General features: G+C 42.1%; 1 protein-coding gene across 1 annotated transcript; it reads right to left on the bottom strand.

The window, feature by feature from the left end:
• Nucleotides 1–201: 201 nt before the first annotated feature.
• hs3st3b1a (heparan sulfate (glucosamine) 3-O-sulfotransferase 3B1a) lies at nt 202–11,968 on the bottom strand. The gene is made up of 2 exons (XM_083977575.1): nt 11,169–11,968; nt 202–2,118 (listed from the first exon to the last, which is right to left on the bottom strand). Exons 1-2 carry the CDS (start codon nt 11,663–11,665, stop codon nt 1,500–1,502), a joined length of 1,116 nt encoding a protein of 371 aa, XP_083833701.1. The 5' UTR covers nt 11,666–11,968; the 3' UTR covers nt 202–1,499.
• Between the last annotated feature and the right edge of the window lie 14,367 nt (nt 11,969–26,335).

Genomic DNA, 26,335 nt, shown 5'->3' with positions numbered 1-26,335 from the left:
ATAATGTGCAAGATGGCGAAACAGACACAGCAGTATACCTTAGCCCACAGGGATCCAGAAATCGATACAGGTAAGGTGGGGGTAGTGCATAAGAGAGAAACACAAGGGGAGTAGGCTACATACCGCAAAAACATTTTTTCCTTTTACAATACAGTAGAAGTACAAAGAAGCCAGATATCCCATTTATATGATTTTGGTAAAACATATTTATTTCTTACTTCATAAAAATGACATGACTGCACCTTCAACTTTTCAGTCAAAGCTGCTGCACTTACATGTTTGTAAAGCAATGTGTACAGCGAAATAGTGCCTCTACAACAATGGGGGTCGCAGTACATCATTATGAAATGATGCCTGTTAAATGCTGAGAAATTTACAAAAAAAATAAAACGACAAAAAAGGAGGTTGAATAAAACTCAACCATATGTGAAAATTAAATTCTGGCTGAAGGTAGATTGGTTTGTCCTTTTCAGCTGTGCCTGCAAGTAGAATAGAAATATTTAAAGAAACGTGGATGTGACTCTAAATTGATCTATCATTGAAAGGGCATCATTAACATGCCTATATCACCTGTAGTAAAAGCAGCCATACAGAATGTGCCATTTCAGCACACATCAGTGAATGTGATTGAGTCGTACTGTATGAATCATTTTCTTGTTTGGGATGAGCAATAAATGATGAGGCATCATGAAACTGTGCAGCAGGTTTTTGGAAAAAAGGATAAAAACATCCAAGATGTATAGTGACAGCAGCTTCCATTGGATCCTAATCAACATTCCCTTGTAGGAACCATATAAATAGCGGTTAAGCCAAAACATTGCAGTGGGAATTTATATTATTATATTAACTTGAAGTTGGCTCAAGGGTCAACCATAAACTTACTGCCATTAATGGATCTGTGTTTTATTGCAGTGCTCGAGAGATCACGGCAGTGCCATCACTCAGGTCTAACTGACATGATTAGAAGCTATTACTGTATTGATCCACCTGGCAAGTGGCACTGGATCAGCTGGGGCCTGTATCGACCTGACTAAGTGGGTCCATAGACCTCTGAGGGTCAGGCGAATGTTAAGGAGATATTACCAGTTGTTTGTGAAGTTGGATCTCCTTCAGTTAAAGTTTAAGCAAAAGCAGCATTTGGGAGAGTAAAAGAAAAAAGGAGGTGGTTTTCCACATAAAGTCAAAATGATGGCTGAAAAAGAAAGACACTGGCCCCTGCTTGTAATACCCGTAAAACATTGTGCTTTTATAAAAATGTTTACGCATTCAATGAGAATTACGACTGGACAAAAAGTGTGTGGTGGATCATGAATAAACCTGGTTAGGCAGCTTAGTGAGTTAATATCATAACAATAAATTATCATAAAATAGACTTCTGAACTTTTTACATATCCACCAAATACTGTACATACACTGTATAACAATATCTCCAGAATGAAAAACAAAACAAAAAACACAGACAAGGGACCGGCATGAGTGTGTTCTCATAAATGTTCATCTCAGTCCCAGCCAAAGTCATAACCAGTCATCTGGTAAAACTTGGTATTAAAGGGTTTATAGAAGTCCCTTAGCCTCTGCACCACCTCTGGGTCAATATTAGGATGGGTCCTGCCCTTGGTTTTGCCCAAGCAGTGTGGCTTGCTGTTCATCTCAGGTCTCTTAAGGCAGGGGAAACCCTTCGCAGGGTTAAAGTGGAAATGTTTCTGCGTCACCACCCTCCTGAGACCAAGAAAATCCTGGACACGAGCCATCTCACCTGCGGGATCGCTAATCAAACGCTCTCCACTGACAAACAGCAGCTGCTCCATGGGGAAGAACTGCAGCCAGCGCTCAAGGTGCTTGGCGTACATGCCAATTTGTACGGCGCTCCACGTGGTGTCGATCAGGCCCGCCGACAGGTTCTTAAAGGTCAGGCTCTCGAAAGATGGGATGTCTGGCTTCTTGGAGCGTGTCTGGGTGTAGTCTGAGATTGCTCGTGTGACTGGATCCCGGACAACTACAATCAGCTTTGTGTCTTTGGACATGGTGTAGATTCGAGCAGGGACCTCCTTGGTGACATAGTAGCTGGGGGTCTTCTCCATAGTGAGCTGACCCTCTGATGACTTGGGCATCAATTCCCTGCAAAATACAGAAACACATTGGTTTATATTAGCACTATAGGCTCTGTATGGCACAAATAGAGAGCTGTACTATCTTATTTTACTCTCCTTTGTAATGCCACTGGCTTTTAAAGCCAAAACCTTACAAAAGCTCCCGTAAAGGAAGAAGAGATTAAGACTGACACAGTCGATTTAAAATACTGTCACACAAGAGCTAGTCAATCATCGTCAAGTGGACAATCGTGGAGATCATGAGCAACATTAACAGCTCCTGTGAATGTACCTGAAGTGACAGGGACTAGTAGGTAGAGCAGAAGTGCTGTCAATCATTGTGTGAAGACAATACACAGAATCTGACATGTTCTAAATACAAACGCTGAAGGAAGACATTCATTTCCTCGCGCTCCATTTAATCTACCTTAAGACCTCAATCCTCTTTCAAAAAGCTGCTATCTTCACGTTTAAATATTCCACATCTTCGTTACAATATACAATGGATGGTTTAACTCTGAATAGACAGCATTATGCCTACGAATGTCATGCCAAGACATATGACTGTGACTGCACCTCTCTCCCCCATATTCGTCAGTCATCTCTGTGTAAAATGGGAAAATTTGGAGAGGCCTTGCATTCCTTAGGAGAAAATGCAAAGCTCTGGAGCTGTCTATTCCCTTAACTGCATATTCTTCTTGACCCTGGATGGCTCTGGTTGATCATAATATAGCCTGTTAACTGCAGCCCTGACTGGATAATGGTTAAAGTGAGCCAAGGGGGATTAAGCCTAAGCCAAACACGCTAGAGCATTAGAGGCTGGTTGACTGCCTTGTTGGCTGACTGGGGTGGCTGGCTTGTCTCTGGAGTGAGAGGGAGTGGGGAATCGGGAGTGAGAGAGAGATATGAGGCCACAACGATGAGAGTCAGCGGTGTAAGTGGTTAATCCACAAAGGAACCCAGTTGCTTCTGGACACAATAACAAAAAACTCGAGTACAGTTGAAACCCAATATGTTCACATTTTAGATTCTGTCAGGGAGATATTCACTCAACACCATGCAATATTTATCAGGGAGGAGTTTGAAGTGTAGTTGCATCGGGGTGCATTTGATGTGAAAATACTCATCATCCCACCACCACAACACAATCAACTAACTCAATAACAGAACACAACAAACAACAAACTTCTATCAACTGCTTTCTTACAGCATCATCAAAATGTAATATGTTCCACTTCATAGTGGCAACCTTTAATGTAGGGTTATTGGACTTTCATTTGTGTCACACCCACATACTGCTGAGTTTGATAAAGTTAAAAAGCTTCCCTATTTAACTACAGTGTGTGAAGTTGGCTGTTAATACAAATGTAAAAAAGACTTTCCAGATGTTCCAGGATGTCTTATGGAGAAGCTTAAGAGAGGAGCTCCGCGTCTTGAACGCAAAAGCAGTGTAGAGAGATATCACTTATCCTGCTTTATGCAAACCATGATGTGATGCCACATGTTCGCAAGCATCAGCTCCTAACATACCCCATGCGGGTTTATGTCAGTCAAAACGTAAATCACCCATTATAACAGTATTCTGCTAATATTCCTCATGTTTTGATAGTGAGCAGTTGATCTAAATCGAACAACAGGAAGGCAGAGGAGCCATGTCATTAAAGTGATTACCATAATTTCCAACCATCTGTTGGTGCAAGCACAAAGAGCTTCAATATTCCTCTCCAAAACCCTGCAGCTTTCATCTTACAAATTTATGTGGTGGAAACGAGCAGAAAATGGTCCGCAAGATCTGGCCAAGCAGAGCGCTCGGAAAAAAGCTTTGGTAATTGTGGGGAAAGTAGGCATCACACCTACCTCTTTAGCACCACACACAAACACATGAGGCATCTGCTTTCTTATGCAATTCCATCATCACCCAGTGTCACCTGCTCTTTCCGTCGTCTGTATGGGGGCCTGAGGTCTTACACATTTATTCCACTTTTCTCTCCCTGAGAGCCTTAGCTGCCATTGTACTGGGTGGAAAAACCACAAACCTAATCAAGGTAATAGGTAGGAGAGAGACACAAACAACTCTATCAGAACCCCCCCCCCCTGTAATTATCTCCTGCATCTCTTGGATACACACAAGCGTAACGCTGTAGGCCTGTCTCTGGGCCTTGAGGGACACAAAAACTTACTACCAATCAAACTTTCCACTTAGTCCCCGAGCAAAACAATCTGTGTGAGAAGTACATGCATTATTCATCTTAGCAGAGACAGAGCAGCGGAGAACATCTCTGAATGAGCGGCAAGTGAGAGAGTTGCCTTAAGGGGGGGCAGATGTAGCAAGCTTTCACAATTTGTTCTGCTTAATAAACAATGTCGCCTGGAACCAATAGGTTTCAGTGCTCATCTATCAATCAGCCATGCAAAGGCATCATCACTCAGCTTCAAGACAACAGAGAAAAAAAAGCTAGTCCACTCTTGCAGCAGTGAGCCACAACACAACATGCCGACTTTTGCCCCTTCATGAATTTTACATGTTTGTGTTTTGACTTCATGAGGCTAAAAAAAAAACAGTGTTTTCAAGGTTTGCGTAAGAAGTCAAAGCCTGAAAAAGTTTCTTCCTTTGACTGGTAGGCTATACTTGCACTTAGACATAAACAGTCCTCTGCCCTCTAACCTGACCTGTTAACTCGCAGGAGAACCACACAGCTCGGAAGATAACAGAGGAACAAGGTTAAGAAAACGAGATAAAGCAAGCGAGGTACTGTAGGAGTGAGAGGAGTACACACGGGATTAGATGGAATCAGGTGTGCCGGTGGAGGATGGGGGACTGCATAAGTCGACCCTTCTGACCCTGAAGCCTCAGTCTAAGTTCAGTCTAAGTCAGCTGCCCCATCAGACGTGTCTCCATTTGTCTGTAGCAGAAAAAATCCCGCCTCAATTGGAACAGACTGACAGATATTAATCCAGGAGCTGTGTGCGCTGTGCAATTTGCCTGTGTTTGGTCACCCGCAGCAGTCAGGTGTGTCCATCACTTTGAACTGTCTGCTGGGGAGACAGAACTTGAAAGCTGGTGCATTGTTTACACTGACTGCTCTCAGGAAGCAGGTTGAAAGGTAGGAATTTACAACACTGCTGCTGCTGCTGCTTGGTTTGGCTGCTGGATGATGCCCTGAGTTAGTAAGGAACAAGTGCAGTCTGGAAAACTCCAACAAGTCCTGCATTTTTTTTTTCTTTTTCATTTTTGTATCCTGCAGTGTTCTGCTTGACTGACTCTAATTGGCATCTATATTTCAGCTCCTCAGACCCCTGTGACAAGGGGCCGCTCCAGAAAAAACCTCAGCATTATCTAATGTCATGATGAGTTCTAATCTTATGCGCTGCGGCTCTGAGAGGGGGTGAGCTACTGTGGGAATCGTTCCTCTTCTCAAAGGCAGGATGAGAGGTGGTGGTATGCAGCCACTTAGAATAATCAGACCAATTTACTGCAGAGACAAGTTCCAGACAGGAATCAAAGAGGAGAGGAAACTTTGGGGAAGGGGTTTCTCTCTGGCCATTGCGGCTCATCTTATCACGCGTGGTGAAAGTCGTCGTCATCGTGCTTTACACTCAGGACCTTCTTATATATATATGACACTGAACAGCACTCAGCGTCTGCGCAACATTGAGAGTGGCTCTCTTCCCCATCCTCTGTTATTACTGTCAGCATGCAGAACTCAAGGCCACCTGGCTGTCTGATGGAGACAGGCCCATTTTGAAGACAGGACGGCGAGGAGGAGAGGAGGGGGAGGGGGGAGGAAGAAGAGGAGGGGGAGGAACAGTGTGCGAGCCATTCTGGCTTCCCTCACACAGCTGTCAGCCTTGCATTAACACATAACAACTCTGTTAGGTGGTTGTTTATAGAACCAGAGAGTACTTTTTTTTTTCATCAGGGTGGTGGTATTGGAAAAATGTAAACGAGTCCCACTGAGCACTGATCACACTCCAGGTAAGAGTGATTATGAACAGGCATCAGAATCAGCAACATCATCAAAAGTGTGTATAGATATATGGCTCTCCACTGCAGCTCGAGCTGCTGTTAATAAATAATATGCTCTGAGAAACTGGAGGCATGGGACCAAAAATTCAGTTTCACTGTTTCACTTTGAACTTTTTTTATGTCTGATTCTGTTTTTTTATGACAGTTCAGAGGGATGATCAACAGCTGCTGGGACTGTTGGTAGGAAATGTAGGTATCTAATACATGCCAGAGGTTGAAACTTAAGCCAACAGTGACCCAGTAACACCATATAATTTACAGGGGAACTCCACCAACTCTACATATCAGAGTGTCTTTACAGGTGTTACAGCTGTTCTGCATACATGCAAAAAGTTAAAGCCATGTTCACTCTTACAGAGGTAGCTGAGAACCAGTTTTAAAACTCTACATGAAGAGTATGGTTGAACCGGTGTGGTAACAATTAGCAGAAGTTGTAACAAGTAGGCAGGGTTATATAATATCCATAGGCGCGCAATGCTTACGTATGAATGTGGTAGGAGTGACAAAGTGAGTTGAGAGAAAAGCTGAGAGGAACCACAGAGCAGTGAAGCATCTACTCCAGCAGTGACAATGACAACTAGGTCAAATGAAGGCGACAAAACTAACCAATGAAATCAAGTAGGGAACAGTTTCATGAAAATCATAGCAAAGAGAAAAAATACCTCTTTGATACAAAGCCGAAATGCAAAATCGCAAAAAAAAAAAAAAAAAAGCAGTTAGAAAAACAACATATGCTTGACTGTGTGCAAGAAAAGGCACAGTCAGCTAATAATTGCAGTATTTGAAGCATTTCCATAATAAATATCAGCATTGTTTGTTTAACCAAAGCATCCACAATAACAGTGTTACAATGTCATTGGGATAACTAAATTCTTTGCAATCAATGTGTCCCCAACTCATCTAGTGGTAGTGGTAGAATTGGTGGGTAATCCCCCACAGACAAATGCTGGTCTGAGAGGATCAGCACAAGCAAACAAGACTTCAAAGAGGGAAAACAAAGATGGCTGAGGCAGATTGCTGCTTTCTAGAGTTGCTCTGACTTGCTGTCAGGGAGCCTCTCCAGCAGAGGGAAAGACAGAGGCAGGAAACAACACATTTCTCTCTGAAGATACCACAAGAGAAAGACGAGGAAGTCAACAACTCGGGGGGATATAATGGAGTGAACTTGCTTTGTTTCAGTGTTTCTAAAGTGCTGTAATAAGTGGTGCGGTTTGACAAATTGCCTCAAGGAAACTCCCCGGGGGTTGTTGCAGCAAATTAAATCTTCAATCTCCAGATTGGGGAGGGGAGGTACATATTAACAGTATTGACAATCTATCACATGAAAATAAACCCAGCAACAACAACATATGCAGTTTGGTTTTCTTTTTGTATGACCTGTAGTTTTAAAGGAGTGCAGTTTAATGGTTTATAGAAAACTTTTTTTTTCTAGGAATGTTTGAAATAACAGCTGGTATGTGCTCCTTTCATTGCAGCATCTCGTTATTAATGCACTTCCCCCATCTTTTCCTGTCAATGTGCTGACACATAACTTTAAGATGGGAGATACCTATATTGAAAGCTCTCTCACTTTACACCAATCCCCCTGTGTCCTTGCAATGAGCTAAAAGTGTTGAGTAAGCAAGAAGCCACTAGTGGACTCAAATGAACCTACTCTTGGGAAATGCAACTTTTTTCACACAGAAGTCAACTTTTCAGGCTAAAAAGCTTAAGAGTAGTGTTTGAGTCTTTTCTTGGGCAGGTTCCAATGAATGCTCTTTCTGATGAACTCCTGCTGGGCTTCGTCAAAGGGCACTTTCACCCTTCTGAGCACATTTGCATACAAAGTGAAGGCAGAGAAAACATGTTTCACACTAATTGTCTGCTCTTTTATTGTCGGGGTTAATGCAGACCTCAGGGGTTCTCCGGCATCCCCTTTCATTGAGCTCCATAATACTGTTGCGCTTTCTAAAGACTCACTTTAAATTTACTGCCCTCTATCTGCCACTGCCCTGCATCTAAGCTTCCCTGGGGCACTGAGGAGGATTAGGCCGTCTTCTCTGACACCCTCAGTTAGTTAGTAAGAAGGCTGCTCATTGTTCTATGTAGGTCCTCAAGAGGAAAAACACCATTTCAACACTTAAGTCACTTCTATCGAGTAGAACTCAGAGGACCTTAATTGGAGCATGCGTTCAGTAGATGAGTAGTTAACCTGCCACGACATGACGTATAGGTGGAAGTTAGAATTATGCTGGTATTACATAAAAGGAGGGGCCGAGGAGGAAGCTGTTCCCACGGCTTTTGGGAGTTGCCTCCTGTGCTCAGTGTGAGTAAGTGTACACAATGATGTCTGCCTGCTTCTCTTATTCTGCCTATGAGTGAAAACGTGCTGCATTGTGGATGGCGTCCTGCTGTGCAGGGGGGCCTCTTCTCTATGTGGGGCTCCAGCTAAGACGGACACAGCAGACCTCCAGCAGGATGGACACACCAATCACAGCAGATAAATGGTGTGGGCACAACTCAATGCCACCACAGGAACTGATAAGCCCACCCAGGGGACTGCTCCTCTCTCCAAGCTACTGCTCACCATTAGTCTGGGGCAATGAAGTGAAACATATGGGCAAACAAATGACAGCCATCTCTGCCTGGCTTCACGCTCTTGAGTTTATCTCCACTAAGACTTACTTCTGATCAAACAGGACAGGGGACTGCATGATGAAATCTTTTGACAGGCCTTAAAATGGTGTGCCAAACAGCTACAACATCCTATAAAAGCACTCGTTTATGAAGCCGACAAGTCTGCATAGGATTGTGTGGGAATACCAGTTCACACCAACAACGATGCGCTCCACGACCGTAAAGCTACACTGGGTTTTTGCTCAGCTCCGCTAAAAGGTCATTAAGGGTCAACTTGATGTTGTGCCGCTCCGCTGTATGAGGTGAATCTGTGGCTCAGCGCACTCACTGTGACAACTCAAGCCAAGTTGTTTTAATTAGCCAGATCACCTTTCCTGGAGAAGAGGCCTTCATTATACATGTCTCGAGATGAAACGGTTTCCCACATCCCTGGCTGTGTGCTTGGTATGCAGCTGCCACTGTGAACAAGAAGCTGCCATGTCTCAATTATATACAACTGCTTCTTTGACTACTTGCATAATCATTCATTTTCTGCATCTTTGATGAAAGCTGCTCCTTTATTTATACATTACTCATTCCTCGCATTTGTTGCCTACTTGTGCATCACTTGTGGATTGTAAAAACAGCATGAAGACTTGCAATGAATTAAAAAAAAAAATCTTTAAGCCTGAGGGCAATTTCAATTTGTTCTTGTTGCTCAGTCTGTAGATATGGACAAAAGGCTGCTCTTCACAGACTGATCATCCAAAAATGCCCCAAACCTGTCCGGAAATTCTTAAAGGAGTTTAAGCGAGAAGGCCTTTGAACAATGCTTCACTTCTCCTATTGTCGCTTTACGGAGCCAGCTTTGAAACAGTGTGTAGATCCTTTGACATTTCCTGTTAATCCCTCGGCTCAGTCAAATGGACACTTGAAACAGCAGCATCTCCTGTTAACAATGTGGCTACTCGGATGTAAAGCATTCAACGTCAAAAACCTCTTCCGGGAACATTATGGGGTATGTAAAAGATCAATCGGGGCTATGAAATTTGCGCAATTGTGGAGTTGGTTCATTTCCACTGAAGGGAACAAGTTGTGCAATTGTGCAGCTGTGCCGATAGTAAATTTTGCTTATTGGAATGTGATGTAAGCTATTATGCGAGAACAGGAGTTGCAATGACAGAATATGCGATGAAAACATTACATAAGCTGTGCTGAAGGTGTAAACAGCCGCATGTCCCTGATTTATTGTATTGAGGATCAAAACAAATCACTCCCTCTGAATCAATACCCTGCATCTCATAATCTTGAATGCCGTCATTGCTCTGCTCAAGAACAACAGCATGATGTAACTTGCTGACTGCAAACCCTAAGGTAAAGGCTGTTTATTTGAAGTGCATCCAGAATTCAGGTTCCAACACCCCCACCCCCACCCCGCTTGTTCGGGAGCCACAGAAAGTCTAGATCCAAGGACAGACGTATAAGGATTCCAGGAACACTGGGTGAAGGTCATGCAAACAAGCAGAAAATCAATTGTGCTTTGTAAATGAACATGATAGAGACCAGTTGTCCAAAATGCCAAACTGAAAGTTTTAGCCTCAGCAGAAAAGTGTGTTGTGCTCTGTTTGAGTGCTGCTGACAGGTTGACAGGTTTAATTGCACCTGTGGTTGTTAAAACCTAAAAAACACCCAGATGCTAAAGTGGCCTGGCCCTGCATCAACAGTTTGTACTGTGATTTGCATAACACTGTCACCTGATGTCACACTTCTCACCTTATCAGCAGTGTTGTATACGTGCAGTAACAACAGTAGGCCTACACCAAATACATGTTTACTGTGAATAGAAAGAATGATGAATCATAATGAAGGAAATCAACACCTTTTATCCTGTTTACTATAAAGACAGTAACACAGAGGAATATTTCCCCATCCTTTTGTAAAATGCACATAGATTAAAATAAATTCACAGCACACATCAACAAATCTTAATGTTGCTACTCACACATCTGTGAGATATATCAGCAGGATCATGTTACTTGCTCTTGTCAGCAACAAAAATAATTTGCATAACATTGCACACTATCTTTATTTAATTGTGTCTCTTTTATGAGTATTAGTATATCATGTAAGACAGTCGAGGGTTACACGAGGATAGACTTTTAGAGGTGAAAACCTTTTTTATAACCTATAATTGTTTGTCTTGATGATCAAAATCATGTTGAGATTCATTTTTATTTGTTATATTTATAATCCTATGTTTTTACGATAAATAGTAAAATAGCTATGTAACCTATAAAATAAAAAAATAAAAAATTCAGAGCCTTCAATTCGATGATCTTGTGGCCATCATTTAAGCACCTATATAAGAAGCCGATTAAATATACAATGTGTGAATTGAACTTCTCCTGTCTCGTTCTGGTTTGACAGCTCACTGATAACAGCGGGATGTAGGCTACCTGTACCACTCCAGCCCCTTGTCGTAGTTGCGATCGAAGAAGTGCGGCTCGGCTCCCACCGCCCTGATGTCTGGATGCAGGCGCAGAAACTCCAGCAGCGCCCGCGTCCCTCCTTTCTTCACCCCGATGATGATCGCCTGGGGCAGCTTTTTACTTTCCGACTCATTGAGGAAACCTGACATGGCATTATCATCCAGCGCCTTCGCCTCGCCTCTAATTTCATCCCACTCGTCTCCTCTGCTGTCCACATCGTTTTCGTTATTCAGCAAGTCCCTGGACGCCCCTAAAGAGGACTCCGGATTATTGTCAACTTCTGCGTCGCTCTCGTGCCTGTTCGACGAACCGTACGCCAGGTTCGGCATAGTTGAGCAGTAGCCAACACAACAATAAATCATGTACACCCAAAGGGACAGCATTATGCAGAACACAAAGAGTTTGTTTTTCACGTGGGATGATGGCACAACATGTAGAGTGTGTAAAATCGGACTATATTCCATAGGACCGCCGTGAAAAAGTTATATTCCAGTCAACAGGCATCTTGGCAAAGGCGCCTCACTCCTCTGCCATGGCTCACACACAAATACAAAACATACCCAACTGATGTTGGAGTAGGGCGCGCGTTCACCTTCAGAGACACCTCCACTTTTGCCTTAAAAAAAAAAACGGGATCAATACTTTTATTCTCAACAAAAACAAAAAATCTGGAGAAAATAAATAATAACTGAAAGAAAAAACAAGTACCAGAACTGTCAATGAAAATATCGCCAGGTGAGCGACACGCGCTTCAGGGACTGAGATGGTCTGCCATCACATGCGCTGTGTGTGATCGCTCACACAGCACACCAAGTTATCTACACTAGCGTCAAGACTGAGAGAACATGCCGAGCCCACTTCCGGTATGACCTTTCAAAGTAAACCGGTTGTTGAGCAGTTGTTGAGTTGTTGCCCGTCCGTGTGGGCTAGGAAGCAAGGGCTTGTTGTGACTATTCTGTTAGTGAATAATATAGTGATGAACCAACATAATAATTTATAAATGTGCGCCAACAGAGCATAGTATAAATTTAACCACTCATGTTTATCCAATACCTCATCATTATAATAAGGGAAACAACTACAGTTTTGTATGTATGTGCCATATTTTATTTTGAAAGTCACAAATGTTTCCGGTGTTTTTCTGTCTTTCTCGTCTCCCTTGACGCAGCTCTCTGACAATCAGACCGGAGGACGGATAACTGCCAGTGGATCTGAACAATCCCTGCAGCCTGAACAGATTACAACCACTAATGACAAAAATTGGATGGCATTACAATCTGAGCCATAAACAGTAGATCAGCAGCAGAGGTGGGGAGAAAGCAGCTTTTCTTATTATACTACAACTGAACAGCTGTTGAAAATGTAAGTCTCCCTTCATATTATATTGGACACATTTAGCCTGCACCATTCAAGCTGTGACATTAAAGCAGATATCAGCTTCACGGCCGTTTCGGCTAATGCTGCGTTCAAGGCAGGCTTTTGAAACCGTAAGTTACAGCTTCAAGTCACAACTACGACTTGGTAGCGTTCCAGGTAACCCGTAGCTCGTGTTTTTACCATCCTGTTGTCTGTGAAAGTTCCCTATAACGGCCACTCGTAACTTCCGACCCGTGAACTCGTACCAGATCGAACTGGTATGACTTCACAGGAAGGAAAAACACAAAGTACGAGTTTCTTTGAACGCACCATGAGTTAGCAGCCCCCGCCCTTGTCAGGCATCAATTGGTCCTCGTGCTACGTCACCACATTCACGCGCATCCCTTGGCTGCACACACAGCCCTTCATGCCGTTCTCTCTCCTCATTGGATAACACTTGTATCCCACAAGGAAAATTTTCTCCTCGGGTTACAGCAGAGCAGAGTGACGGAGAGACTCGTGTTTAGGCTGAAATACTTCATGTAAGTGATTGCTGACGGAAAATAGGACTATTTAGGACTTATATTAACAAAAACATTCCACTGATATCTGCTTTAACCTCCAACTCATCAGTCGCTTTCTCTATGTTGACAGAGCTTGTCAAGTAATGTGGGCTGTATAACAGACTATAAATCTTACATTCTGCAACAAGGTTTAAATGTGACTCAAAATCCTACCTCTGAAAAGGAAAAGGTTTCATCTTCACAGTTGCCTGACTGATTTTACCAAATCCAGATTCTCCACAGGCATAAAGGACCTTAAAAGTATTATTAAGAAGTGTAAGGTAATTGTGTGGTGGAGCCGAGGACTCACCACGTCCACCTGGACAGGTTAGTTGGTAATGGCACTGGACTTTAGATGCAGAGGTTTGAGGATCAAAGCCCACTTAAAGCTGGTAATAGCTTTATTTTCTTATAACTAATGTGAAAAGTATTTGTTGTAATTACAACGTATTGTTTTTTGTGTCATTGTGTTATCAGAAAGAGTAATGTAAGATTATAGTATGGTGGAGCTGAGAGTGCAATGAATCATGTTGGATAGCTGAGTGGGTAATGGCAATCTCATTTAAAACACCTGTGCCCATAGGTTGACATGGTGACCTCTGTATAGCTCTACTAATAATAAACTATAATAATATAATAATAATAATCCCATAAACACTTTTTGACAGTTTTCTGTGATTTACTGATTAGCATGTGTGTGTGTTTTACCTAATAAGATCAAAACATTTATAGTGACTTTTTCGCCCCAAACATTGGGAGACCAACAAGTAACACCTCTGAAAATATGTTACGGATCAGCTCCTCCTTTAGCTACTTGACACTTTTCCATGGTATTGTGGGGCAATGGTTGAGTGAGTCAAAGTTAATTGGCCTCAAAATCCTCCCTAATTGCCCTCGTAATTATTCCAAACAATGTGAGCGTGCAGTTCTACATAAACAAATGTTATCAGCACGTTTTATGGGTCCATAAAAATTAATCATTTACTATAGGTGCGCTTCGGTGCGGCCACTGAAAGTTGCAGTCACAGTGAAGACGTGTGAATGTGATTTCTGCAGTGCCACTGGAAGTATGGTTTGTGTCCATGTGTGTGTGTGTGTGTGTGTGTGTGTTTGCACCTCCCCTTCGTGCAGGGTCAAAGGCCTCTGGTCGGACTGCACCCCTGAGCTAGCAGAGGATTAGCAGGATTACCCCGGAGTTGCCATGTCAGTCAGGGTTTCACCAGAGACAACCCTTCCCCCTTCATCTAAGCCCCTTATCTCATCTCTCAGACACTGTTATATATGATAGACTATATGTGTGTGTTGTGTGTGTATGTTTTCTAATCCTAATAGGTGTATTTCCACAGTGCACGAACACAAGATAACCTGTTTGGAAAAATGTGTGTATCAAGAGATCTGGTTAGTGACACAGTCATGGTTTGCCCTTTCTGGTCTGTGTACAGGCCATGTTTGTCTTTGCACTGTGTACTAACTCTCAGGGCGGAAACTGAATGGTTGAGTTGTTAGAATACGCACTTTATAGTTACGCTGAGGTCCAAAAAACTCCTCCCTGTGTTACACATTTAATAGAAGAATATAGAGCCATTTATAGTAAGTTGGTCATATCATTGACTTTATTCCACACCCAGAGCTCACAAATTATCTGTAAACATAACTATGAGGAAACTCCACTGCACATCTGTTTTGAGAGAGTTACAATGTGTTTGTCTAACTTGGCGTTTTTAGGACAATGTATTAGTCATCACTAAAGTGTTTTTTTCGGATAAATTTGTTCTGTTCCAGTTAAGTATAAACACAGTGGAAAACTCTCATGGAGCCAGAACAGCCAGCTGACCAGAGTAAAACTGGTGAACATGTCTCCTCAACAGATCGAATGACAATCCATCACAAGAACTTTGCGTTTTAATTCTGAATTAAACAAAATAATGTGCAAATGTAGCACATATTTCTTCCACATGAAAATTGAAAGCTGCTTTTTTTGCTCTTTGATGTTGGGCAAGAGGGACAAAGTAAGTTTTTTTTTTAATAAACTGCACATTGAAATGATAACTTATTCATACCTAAAAAATTATAGTCAGAGAGCTGCTTAATGTTATTGCATGTTCATAATTGTTAGATGTGTTTGTAATAATTAACTACGCTATTACACACTATAAACAGAGGGAATTATATGTTTGCGCGCTGTGGTTTCTTTTTTCTCTGCATGGAAGGATTGACAGACTTCAAACTATAGAGCACAGTCATGGAGGGATGAGTGTCGGAACAAAAGACACCTGGGAGGATGGATGCATGCACACACACACACACACAAACACAGAACATGCACACGCAGGGTGTACAGGAAGACACATTTTTTCCAGTGTTCCATGTGCTAATTTGTTCCATCTGCAATGCTTCATGATGCATGGAGACAACACGCACATATACACACACACGCACACACACATATGCACACAGACCCGTGCACTCCGTGTCATCTCACAAGGATTTGGGAGAATTAAACCGGACACACTAAAGGAAGTGCTCGACTTGGTCAACACATCCTCAATACAATTACACTAACTGAACCATGTCAACACACTGCTCCTCAGCAGTCTAAACAGAAGACATAAACAGCAGCCCTCACCTCATACATAAAAGCCAGACGGTGAAATAAAGGCCCTTCATCAGTGGGACACGCGCTGACACCGTATTTAGGCATGACAGTGTGTATCATCTTCTGTAGCTACAGTATTAACAAATGTAACCTGATCTTACTTCAGTGTGTTTCTGTCCGAGTTTATCAGGCAGTGAGTGCAAAAAGTTTAAATGTAGAATAGTTTAACATCCTGAGTGTTCACACCACCAAAGATTTCCACTGCCTCAGAAACTAGATCTAGATTGATGAATGCTTCACACACATCCTCAACCCAGCAGTACAAACAATCTACACGTCACAATATACAACTGTTTCAAAGAGAGCATCCAGGATTAGTGTCACCAGGCCAGTATGTCCTGTTCTTGAGTCAAAGTGTTTTATCAGACCACTATTATGTAACAATGAAGTTGACCATCAACTTTTTTGGATATAAAATGTAAATATGTCATTATTATTTTTATCCCATCACACGTGTGTGAAATTGTTCCATAATCAGAGTAGGTATGATTTCCCTGACCTCTGACCTTTGACCACAAATTTCATTTATCCCTCAGTCAAACTAAATATTTGTGCCAAATCTGAAGATATTTACTTTAAGTGTTCCTTTTGCATTCAGGAGAATTTGCATGAACAACTTGGAAACGTCATAGGCCAGTGTATAAAGACTAGTGTATCCTTCTACCAGGCGCCGACACATTTAGCAGCACTGTGTAACAAACAACCCGGTTTTTTCCACCTTATCCTGTCAACATGTTTTCCAGGTTCACCCATCTTCATTCATGCAGCTGCATGAAAAAGTGAGAATTAGCTGAACACGTGACCCTTATGTGTATTTTTGTATGCATATGCATATGCTGTAATTGCAATCTAGGCCTTATTTGAACATATCCCGATGCACAAACAGTTGTGCACACACATCATGTTCTACTAACGTCACTGTTGGAGCAACCTCCAGATGTCAGGGATCTGAGCCCATTAGAGGGTAAAGTGGACTGATGGATGATCTCATCTGCAGCTTTATCCTAGAAAGAACAAACAAACGCAAACAACAGTAGGACCAACTGAGGTCTCACACACGCAATGTCCTCAATCTGATGACAGGGTTATTAGGTGAGCTGAGAGGCAGATCAAGACGCTTCTCTGGCTCCTTAAGTCCTCCTTCAAGGTCTTCAGCTCTAGGTAAGGCCACTTAAAATGTCTATAAATTCTCTGGAGCCGTGTTAAAGAACATCTTATCTTCTGTTAAGGAATAGCCGTAGCCTGAGAAGATTTCCTCCCTTGATCCTGTAGAAAGGGTCTTATCCCTCACTGATGTCCTTCTGGACAGACAGGGAGGCAGCCCTGTGGCTGGTTGGAAAGATCAGAGAGGCTTAGATGCGCTGTTCCTGCCAGGTCTTGCCCAGGCTTAAAGAATATCTTAATACTGTTGGGTCTTTCATTCCATATGAATGTAAAACAGTGGCTTTGTTACATTGAGATCCATTGACCTTCACACTGATGATTATGTTTTTCTGAAATCAAAGCATCATGCATCTGGTTGCAATGCTTTGAGAACAATAGAGCAGGATTTGTTTCTTTCTTCTAACTGCTGATGACAACCCTGATGTGGCACATCAGTTCAATCAAAAAGCCATTTATCCAGTAAGATAAATGAGAGGTTTCCATCCATCCATTCGTCTATGCATCCGTCCGTCCATCCACTTGTTCTGCTAATACAGTACAAGGTTGGGTTGCAGTGGCAACAGACTAAGCAGGAAGTTCCAGACATCACTGAATCTCGCGATGGTTTCCAGGGGATCCCAAGGAGTTCCCAAGCCAGATGGGTAATGAAATCCCCCCAGTTCTGGATATAACCAGGGGGTCTCCACCCAGTTGGACATGCCCAGGAAACCTTGAAAGGAAGGCACCCAGTAGGCATTCTTATCAGATGCCCAGACCACCTCATCTGGCTCCTTTCAACATGAAAGAGCAGCAACCCTACTCCAAGCTCCCTCTGGATTTCTATTGTACCCACACTATGGAATGCTAATGCCCAAACTATCCATCTGACAATATGTGAACAACAAGAACCCAAGATACTTAACATTTTTCCTGCAGAAAACCATTCCAGTGGACACTAGAAACTGTGTTCTGATAACATCAGCATCATCTGCAGAGAGCAATAATTAGTCTAAAGTTCCCAAGAATTGACACACTCCTCACTTGCAAACGCATGTAATTCTATTAGTTTAAGAAAATGATCTCATGCATTCATGGCTTATAAATTAGTATTGCCATGCTTTTTCTGTATGAAGAAGTTGCCTTGAAATAGACACAGGCCACAACTTTCCGTCACTCTGATATGCTCCAGTAAACATCTGAAAGTGTTTAAGTTGTCTCAGTAGTTGTTTCCAAAAAATCAAAACGTGTTAAGTATTCCTATTCTAATAAACTGCCTGGATCAGTTTCACAGTCTCCATATGGTCCGCGAGTTTATTATCAAGGTTGCAGTGTAAGACACAACTTTATCACCTCATAATGAGGTTTCATTTTATTTAGTTCATGTATTTCCACCTTTTTTTCTTTCTTTTTTTACCAAGATAGTGTGCAATAAATTCTCTGGTCATAATGTTCATACTTGAGCCAAATATTTGCATCTTAAAGTGCGTAACTGTCAACTAATGCAACAGAAAGATATTTCTGTATTAAATATTTGTGTTTACATTGTCTTTAGTTATCTTTTTTGTACCATCATGTGGGTTTTGTAGTCCTTAACAGTTAATGACTAGCCTACAACTTCAGTTAAGGCTTAAAGGGATATTACAGGCTGTCATGGTGCGTTGGACCATGGGTTAAACTTAGGCCTACGTCGGAATATCCCTTAAAGCCTTAACTGAAGTTGTAGTCATTAACTGTTAAGGACTACAAAACCCACATGATAGTACAAAAAGGATATCTAATAAAGACAATGTAAACACAAATATTTAATACAGAAATATCTTTCTATTACATTAGTTTACACACTTTAAGATGCAAATATTTGGCTCAAGTATGAACATTATTATTGCACACCATCTTAATTAAAAAAAAAAAAAAGAGATGAAGTCTGCTAACCGCTAGCTTCTCTAGTTGTAGCAACTCAATGACTGCACCATAACGAACAGCGCAGTCTATTTCCACGCGATCAAAAAGCCACTCATAGCCACAAATAGTGCTCAAAACAGCACCAAACGTCATCAACAGTACAAACAGGGTCCCAGCACATAATACGAGGCATCAAAACATCTGTTAGCTTTGCCTGGTTTCTATTGAAAAGAGACCAAAACACAACTTACCCACTCTCCTCCAGTTATACGTTATGCAGCAACTTTCCGCGTCCAGCACAGGGTCCAGGCACTGACAACACACGTCCATCCGACTGGCAGCACAAATATTCAGTTTCAGCGGCCATTGGCAGGCAGTGACCCCACACTGACCACTTGAACCCCCCAGGCCCAGCACATAGACTCCACCCGGCATCTGTCCCTCTTTCACTTTTCTCCTCCATTTCCTTCAGTTCATCATCAGTAAACTCGGTCTCAAACTGATAGGGGCGCCCATAGAAATGAAACCAGTCGTCATTGTTCTCAAACTCCATGAACTCAGCCGTGTTGTCCCTTCTGTGATTGTCTGCTTCACTGTTACAGTCTCTTCCGGCAACAAACATCGTCCTGATCTCGCGTGTGACGTCACGTCTAATCTCGCGCTTGTTTACGTGATTTTCTCCCGCAAATATCTAAAGTTAGAAATGCGTAAGCTTGTACTGTTTTAAATGCAAGCAAATGTTTTTTCCTCAAATGAGTTCAATTGGAATGTATGACATTGTGAATTTGAAATAAAGCTTTGAAATGAAAAAAATAAAATAAAAAATAAAGTAAAGTTAGAAATGCCCAATCCCGTTAATTTCCCTGTGAACACTCGAGTCGATAATAACTTTTATAAACTGATAGGCAAGATACATAGGAACTTTGGCTGCATTATATGGAGTAATACACACATTTTCATCCTTGAGCTGCAGGACTCTGCTTCACAGTAATCGGCTCCACGCCAGGTAGCTGACTACCTGTAACCATGGCAGTAACAAGCAGACATCACAGAAGGGACAACACGGCTGAATTTATGCAGTTTGAGAACAACGACGACTGGTTTCATTTCGATGGGCGCCCCTATCAGTTTGAGACCGAGTTTCCCGAAGACGAGCTGAAGGAAATGGAGGAGAAAAGTGAAAGAGGGAGATCTGCCGGTCCGTTGCTGGGGGAATCAAGTGGTCAGTGTGGGGTCACTGCCTGCCAGTGGCCGCTGAAACTGAATATTTGTGCTGCCAATCGGACGGACGTGTGTTGTCAGTGCCTGAACGCTATGATGGACGCGGAAAGTTGCTGCATAACGTATAACTGGAGGAGAGTGGGTAAGTTGTGTTTTGGTCTCTTTTCAATAGAAACCAGGCAAAGCTAACACGTTTTGATGCCTTGTAATATGTGCTGGGACCTACATCCATGGCTGGGACCCTGTTTGTACTGTTGATGACGTTTGGTGCTGTTCTGAGCATTATTTGTGGCTATGAGTGGCTTTTTGATCACGGTTTGCGTGTGGAGAAATAGTTTGTTATGGTGCAGTCATTGCTAAAGTTGCTACAACTAAGAGAGGCTAGCTGTTAGCAGACTTCATCTCTCGAGGGGGGGTCTAAAAGTGTCTCTCAGCTCATACTCAGACAGACATGAACTACTTATCAGTAACTTAGAGAACTATGGGTTTGTACTTCGAAATGTGTCTTTGATATTAAGTTTATTGCGGACATTTCATGAATCCCCAATTTTTTTTATAAGAAAAAGCTTCCATCAGCCAAATAATAGCTTGTTGACTGGTAGCATTCAAGATTGCAGTGAACATTGACTGGCAACGGTGGCAACTAGATACCCTCAAGTGAGGCTCAGAGGCTGGAAGTCTCTCAGGGGGTAGGCTATATCCTGGATGAAAATGTGGCCCATTATTTGAGCTGAGAACAGGTGCTTTCAACAAAGAGCCCTGCATCATTATGCTCCTGTGGGAATTGAGGGGAAATATCAAGGTCAAAAAACTTACGATGTGGCCTTTTGAAAGCAAAGCACATCAGATGCCGGGGTTGTGAGTCAAACTACTGAAACCATAGAATAAAGCTGAAAAAAGAAAGAAAAGCCTTCCTTGAATCAAACCAGGTTGGATTCCTACATGAAAGTTATGATTTTTTTTATTTGCCTGTCTCACAATAGGCTATATAAGATACATGAAACATTGTAAATTCATTTTATTTTTAATGTCTCATCTAAATGACACTTTTAATACAAATTGAGCTTTCTCTAAATTCTCTACATGCTCTGATTCACAAAAGCAAGAAGCAGAACTTACTGTAGTACAGTTCCATAAACCATCTACTTCAGGTTTGTAACTTAATTATTCGATCTTTGTTCTCAGCCAGTATTTATTGTTCAGTGGAGAGTCTGTGTATGTCAGCCATACTCCGAGGTCACAAGAAAGCAAAGCTGTGGCCAAGAGAAATTTTTCACCGAAGCTCCGTCTGGGTGGAGGTCCTCTAAAGACACATTATTCTCCACGTTTGCACCACTTCTGCTTCCCCATGCTTTTGTTTCAGCATTCCTGACGTGCCGCTCCTCTCACTCCTCTTTCATCTCACTCATCTCTCCAGATTTCAAGCGCTTATGAATCTCACTTTCAGATATCTTGAGAATCTCTTGAGTGATGTTAGAAGAGCAAGGTAGAGGATCCACTGCCCCTCAGAAGTCCTCCTCATGCAGGGTAACCTACATGATAAACACGCCTTCTTATCATTCATGATGTTGATCGAGCCCTGCTCTCTAACTCCACGCATATACTACAGCCTTCATGGAAAGCCTTGGCTCCCCCGACACCAGAGCAGCGTCCCTTTGATCTGGGCTGAGATGACAAGGCTGTGTGGTCCCAGCGCCCCAGGCCTCCTCTGTCACCACAGCCAAAATATGACAAGGTCACTTATAGGGAGACCCCTTGAAACACATGACTACCTGTATAACAGGACGCCAAAGAGTGCTGCGGGAAGTGTTTGTAATAAATACTTTTTAAAAGTGTAAGCATGACCATTTTTATACTTTTGCTTTGGTCAGATTTTAAAACATGGTTTGGTTATATAAACAAAACGGCAAAAAAAACGACTCAGTGATTATATATAACCATAATCCATGAAAGTAGAATGAGTATGAATAAAATCATGAGACAAACAGTGGACTATTATGACTATGAGAACCTGGCACTCTTAAAATAACGCTCTAAATTTAACAATGAAAGCTCTTTGATTTGAATAGAAGATTTATGAGTATAGCAGAAATAAACTGCAAATAATCCTCGGAGCCTCAGGGTTGCAAAACTCAGAAGTTTGAAGTTTATTAAGCATGCAATCACAGCTCTGATTGAAAAGTAACTAAGTGAAGGCATTCCCGGGCAAACCACTTAAATAAATCAGAAATAGCTCAAACGCACATGCTGCTTGCCTCTGAAGTGCACTCATTAGAAATGTACAAGGTCATTTTTCAGTCTTCCAGTTGTATTTTCAGACAGTCACGCAGTTGTCGTACTGTGTTAGTTGACCATGTGTCCTCGGCGAGCCGGCTGAAATAAAGTAAAGCTGGTCTGTGAGCAAGTAAGTCAACCCCCACCCCCACCACCACCCCCAGTCCCCAAGGAAGAGACAAGACAAACATGATAAGAGGCTGTTGGTTAAATTACAGACTGCCGGCAGCTCCAAATGGAGTTCAGCTTAAGGTTGAGGGAAGTAAGGTCAGTCAGTCATCGAAGCTCCTACACTGACATTGATGCTTCCTACGTTCCTGAACACTGGTGTCAACAGAAGAGGATGATTATTACATCAGGTTCGACCTTTAGAAGAGAAATCCTGAGGAGTCAAACTCAACTTTATTGTACTTTGTCCACAAAGAAGAAGAAGAAAGTGCTGATCGCATATTAACAAAGCATAAAGACATTGTATGAAGCCAATACAAACAGTGTCTGCAGGACTAACCATGCTCATTAGCATTGAATAAACACAACGCTGCACTGGAAACCTGTGTAGTACATGCATATTTCATAAGGGCTGTGACAGTCCATTGAAAATTCAACCCTTTTCCATATTTACTGTACATACTACAGCACTACTGGTGGACAAATACCGTAAACCACATAGCTACAGCACTTTTATTATACATACTTTTCTGAAGCCATGATCGCAATTTTGAGCAGTTTTGCCAAATATACATTACAAGGGCCTTAACTTGGGGATTCAGAGCTCTCTGAACATTTGATTTATGGACCCTTTAGTGTTCAGTTTGGCAGAGCTATTCTTGACCTGAGTCTCCAAAGCTTTAGGGTAGAACAAGTGCTGTGGGATCCAGCGGTCTGATTCAGCTTTCAAGCAGACTGCAAGGATGCGGTATTTGTGTGCTCTGTGCACATTTTCCTTTTCCCATGGTCCATGAGCAATCAGCTGTAATATCCTGCCTATAAATCTCTCTATCACAAGTGGCCACCAGCCCAGGGAGGAGTTGGCTTGTCCCTCAGGTTGCTCGCCTCACATCATAAATCCTGGACCATCTGAGCTTAATCTGTCTTTCAGATCCATGAAATGCCAAGGCTACCTCAAGGCCTTGGTTTCCACAAGTGTTGGTCTCGTATCAAATGTGCCGTATGTGTGTGTGGAAGTGTGCGCGCAAATGTGTGAATGATCTGCCAGCATACATTTCTGCATAACAGATGTTCCACCTCCACCTGCAACAATATCATAATATGCAGTTAACAGTTATGGTCTGCCATACGACACTATCATCAAGATCTGCATAGTAATATAAAATGGTCAAACACCCACAGAGATACAGTTTATTTTCTATGTAATGTTTATTTTTAGAGGAACAAGCAGTGAAACATACTGTAACCCAGCCTGCCATTGGATGGGTCTTTAAAATGCACAAAACTCAGCCAGTGAACACACAGAAACCAGCATAAAACACAGACAATCATTTCATAAAATTCCCTCAAACTCAATGACAAGCTCCAGATCATTTATGATAAACTGCATTAACTTGAGTTTAAAATCCTTCATTTATAGTCTGCAATGAAAGAGTTCCACATATTGATCCCCAAGACAAAAAGAGCTGTGTTTTCACACAGACATCTGCTCCACATTCAGCCTCTCCTTCAAGCAAAACCCACTTCTTTTTTTATTACATGCGATCTTGCATGTATATACATGCACTGTCTGCGAACACAAATGCACTGCAGCTGGAGCTCACCACACCCTAACAAACAGTTATTGAATTGCTATTGGAAAAAAAGGTGGCACAGAATAGCATGCCAGGAACATAGAATTATCGTAAGACTTAAATGCGTCAATGAGTTTGCTACAGGCTAATACCTGTCACTCTTGTGAACTACTTAGTGTTTATGTGGTGAACGCTGATGAAACATAATGGAGGCTCATTGTGAAACATTGAGCTGTTTCAACTGTTAATGCAGTGAAACTCACATTTGAAAGGTTAAAACATAAGTTAAGTGCTTCAGCGGATGGATATTGTGTATTATACGTGAATGCTTATAGAACAGAAATCTTCTCTCACATAATCACGTCAGACATACAGTATTGGTTGAAATATCTCCCGGCTTCTTATGGAACAGCTTTTTCTCGTCTGTCATGCTATTTCTGTGCTGTTAGCACCTTAATAACTTCCCTCACATCTTTAAATTGCTGTTGGTGTTAATGTTCTGATTCCTCGTTAGTTTGTGAAGTCCTTCTCCGTCACAGTTACAAAGTATTTCAAAGCAGTCAAGTCGACTTGACCATAGAACAACATGCTTTTACAGATCAGTGGTTAGCTTTGAAGCTGCACAGGTTGTAACAGTGTCTTTGTGTGCATGTGATTTGTGTGTGTGCGTGTGTGTGCCTGGTGGTGAAGCACAAGTATGTTCCAGCCTTCAAACCCCCAGAACAAGGCAACAGATTTCTCGCTTCATCTTGGTTTCCATCAATATAGCAAAAGTTACACAAAGGCTGCTTTCCATTGCCTTTAATGCACTAATTCAGGGGTGTCACACTAATTTTGATTCAGGGGCCACATCCAGCGCCATTTGATGTCAAGTGAACTGGACCAGGAAAATGATAGCATGTTAACTTATAAATAAATAATGAGAACTATAAATGTTTCCCTTTGTTGTAGTGCAAAGAAGTACATTATTACCATATATACATTTAATTACCGTAACTATTCTTTAACAAAACATATTATGAACAACCTGGAAATTATTGAGAAGAAGACATACTTTCTGTCTTCTGTGTAATGTGAAAACATGTGAAAACTGTGCCACGTGGGACCCTCTGGATGGCTGGTTTTAGCCCGCAGGCAGTATGTTTGCCACCCCTGTGCTAATTGCTTCCCCTCTCTACATAGTGAGGGTTAAGTTGATAGTTACAGATGCCAACTATTGCACCATGTTTGCATCCTAGAAGACCTAGGTGATGAAAGGTGTGCTGAGAAAGATAACACCTTGATAGCTGACATGAACGCGCCATGCTCTCAACACCTTATGTTTAAATAGAAGCCATTAGATGCCCCGCTAAACCACTAAAGCTGCCTTCATCTCCTCTTTCTGTGGAGAAAAACAGTGTTTTTTTTATTTTTTTTATTTCTTGTTTGTTGATTCCTCTATCTATGTTGTCCATCAGAGTTTAGCACTCAGCACATGTCTCTAAACTCCAAGCCCACTCACCAGCAGACCTGCATTTAGTGTCTGAAAGGTGTTTGTGATAACCATCATTTTCTGTCATTTGATGCATGTTAAAACAGCCCCTGTAGTTTTAGACCTGTAATATCCTTCCACCTCAGATGTCACAGCATTTTCATTGTCATTGTCGCGTTTTCAGGCCTGGCGCTAGGCTTGCCAGGGCTCATTATGGCCCTGGATAACCCTTTAAAGACACAACACAAAGCCTGGACTCAGCACTCAGGCGTACCTGAAAGGGTGACGTTAATTCCTATGGTGAGCTTTGACTGTCCACACCCAGATTTCAAGAGACCATGAAAAGTATACCTCTCTGCTTTTTTACATGTTGTTTGACTCAAATCCTAATATCAGAGATCAATAGGATTGTAGTCTTTTGGTTGTGAAATTTGAAAGTTAGTAAATGTCTATAAATCAAAAGTGTTGGACTCATAGCGCTTACCTGTTGCCTTGCACACACCTCCCTGATGAACATGTCACACTACTTTAATGACAGACCACAGGCTTGTTGCACCCCACCTCTCACACCCAGACTGATTGATCTGGGTAACATGATGCTATGTGTCTGAAGATAAAACACAACCATGGTGTACATGGCAACCCCACCAATCTTCCCCTGACTTGTTGACTGGGCAGCTTTTAACCTGAGCTGATAACATGCCATTAGATCCTTCCTAACGCCCTACCCTTGTTTGTTTAGAGCTGAGCCAGCAGCAGCCCAGCACCAATGTTTTGTTTCCAGCAAGACCTAACCCATCTAATAA

This window comes from Trachurus trachurus (genome assembly GCF_905171665.1).
Source record: "Trachurus trachurus genome assembly, chromosome: 8".
In the NCBI taxonomy this organism is placed as follows: domain Eukaryota; kingdom Metazoa; phylum Chordata; class Actinopteri; order Carangiformes; family Carangidae; genus Trachurus; species Trachurus trachurus.
Note: the sequence above shows the minus strand (reverse complement) of the source record. Positions and strands in the feature narration are given on the sequence as shown.

What these genes read in the sequence shown, in the direction of transcription:
- hs3st3b1a (XM_083977575.1), bottom strand. Translation starts at nt 11,665, where the DNA reads ATGGAATATAGTCCGATTTTACACACTCTACATGTTGTGCCATCATCC. An exon ending in AAGGGGCTGGAGTGGTACAG is followed by an intron (nt 2,119 to 11,168) that starts GTAGCCTACATC and finishes TGTATTTTGCAG; the next exon opens with GGAATTGATGCCCAAGTCAT.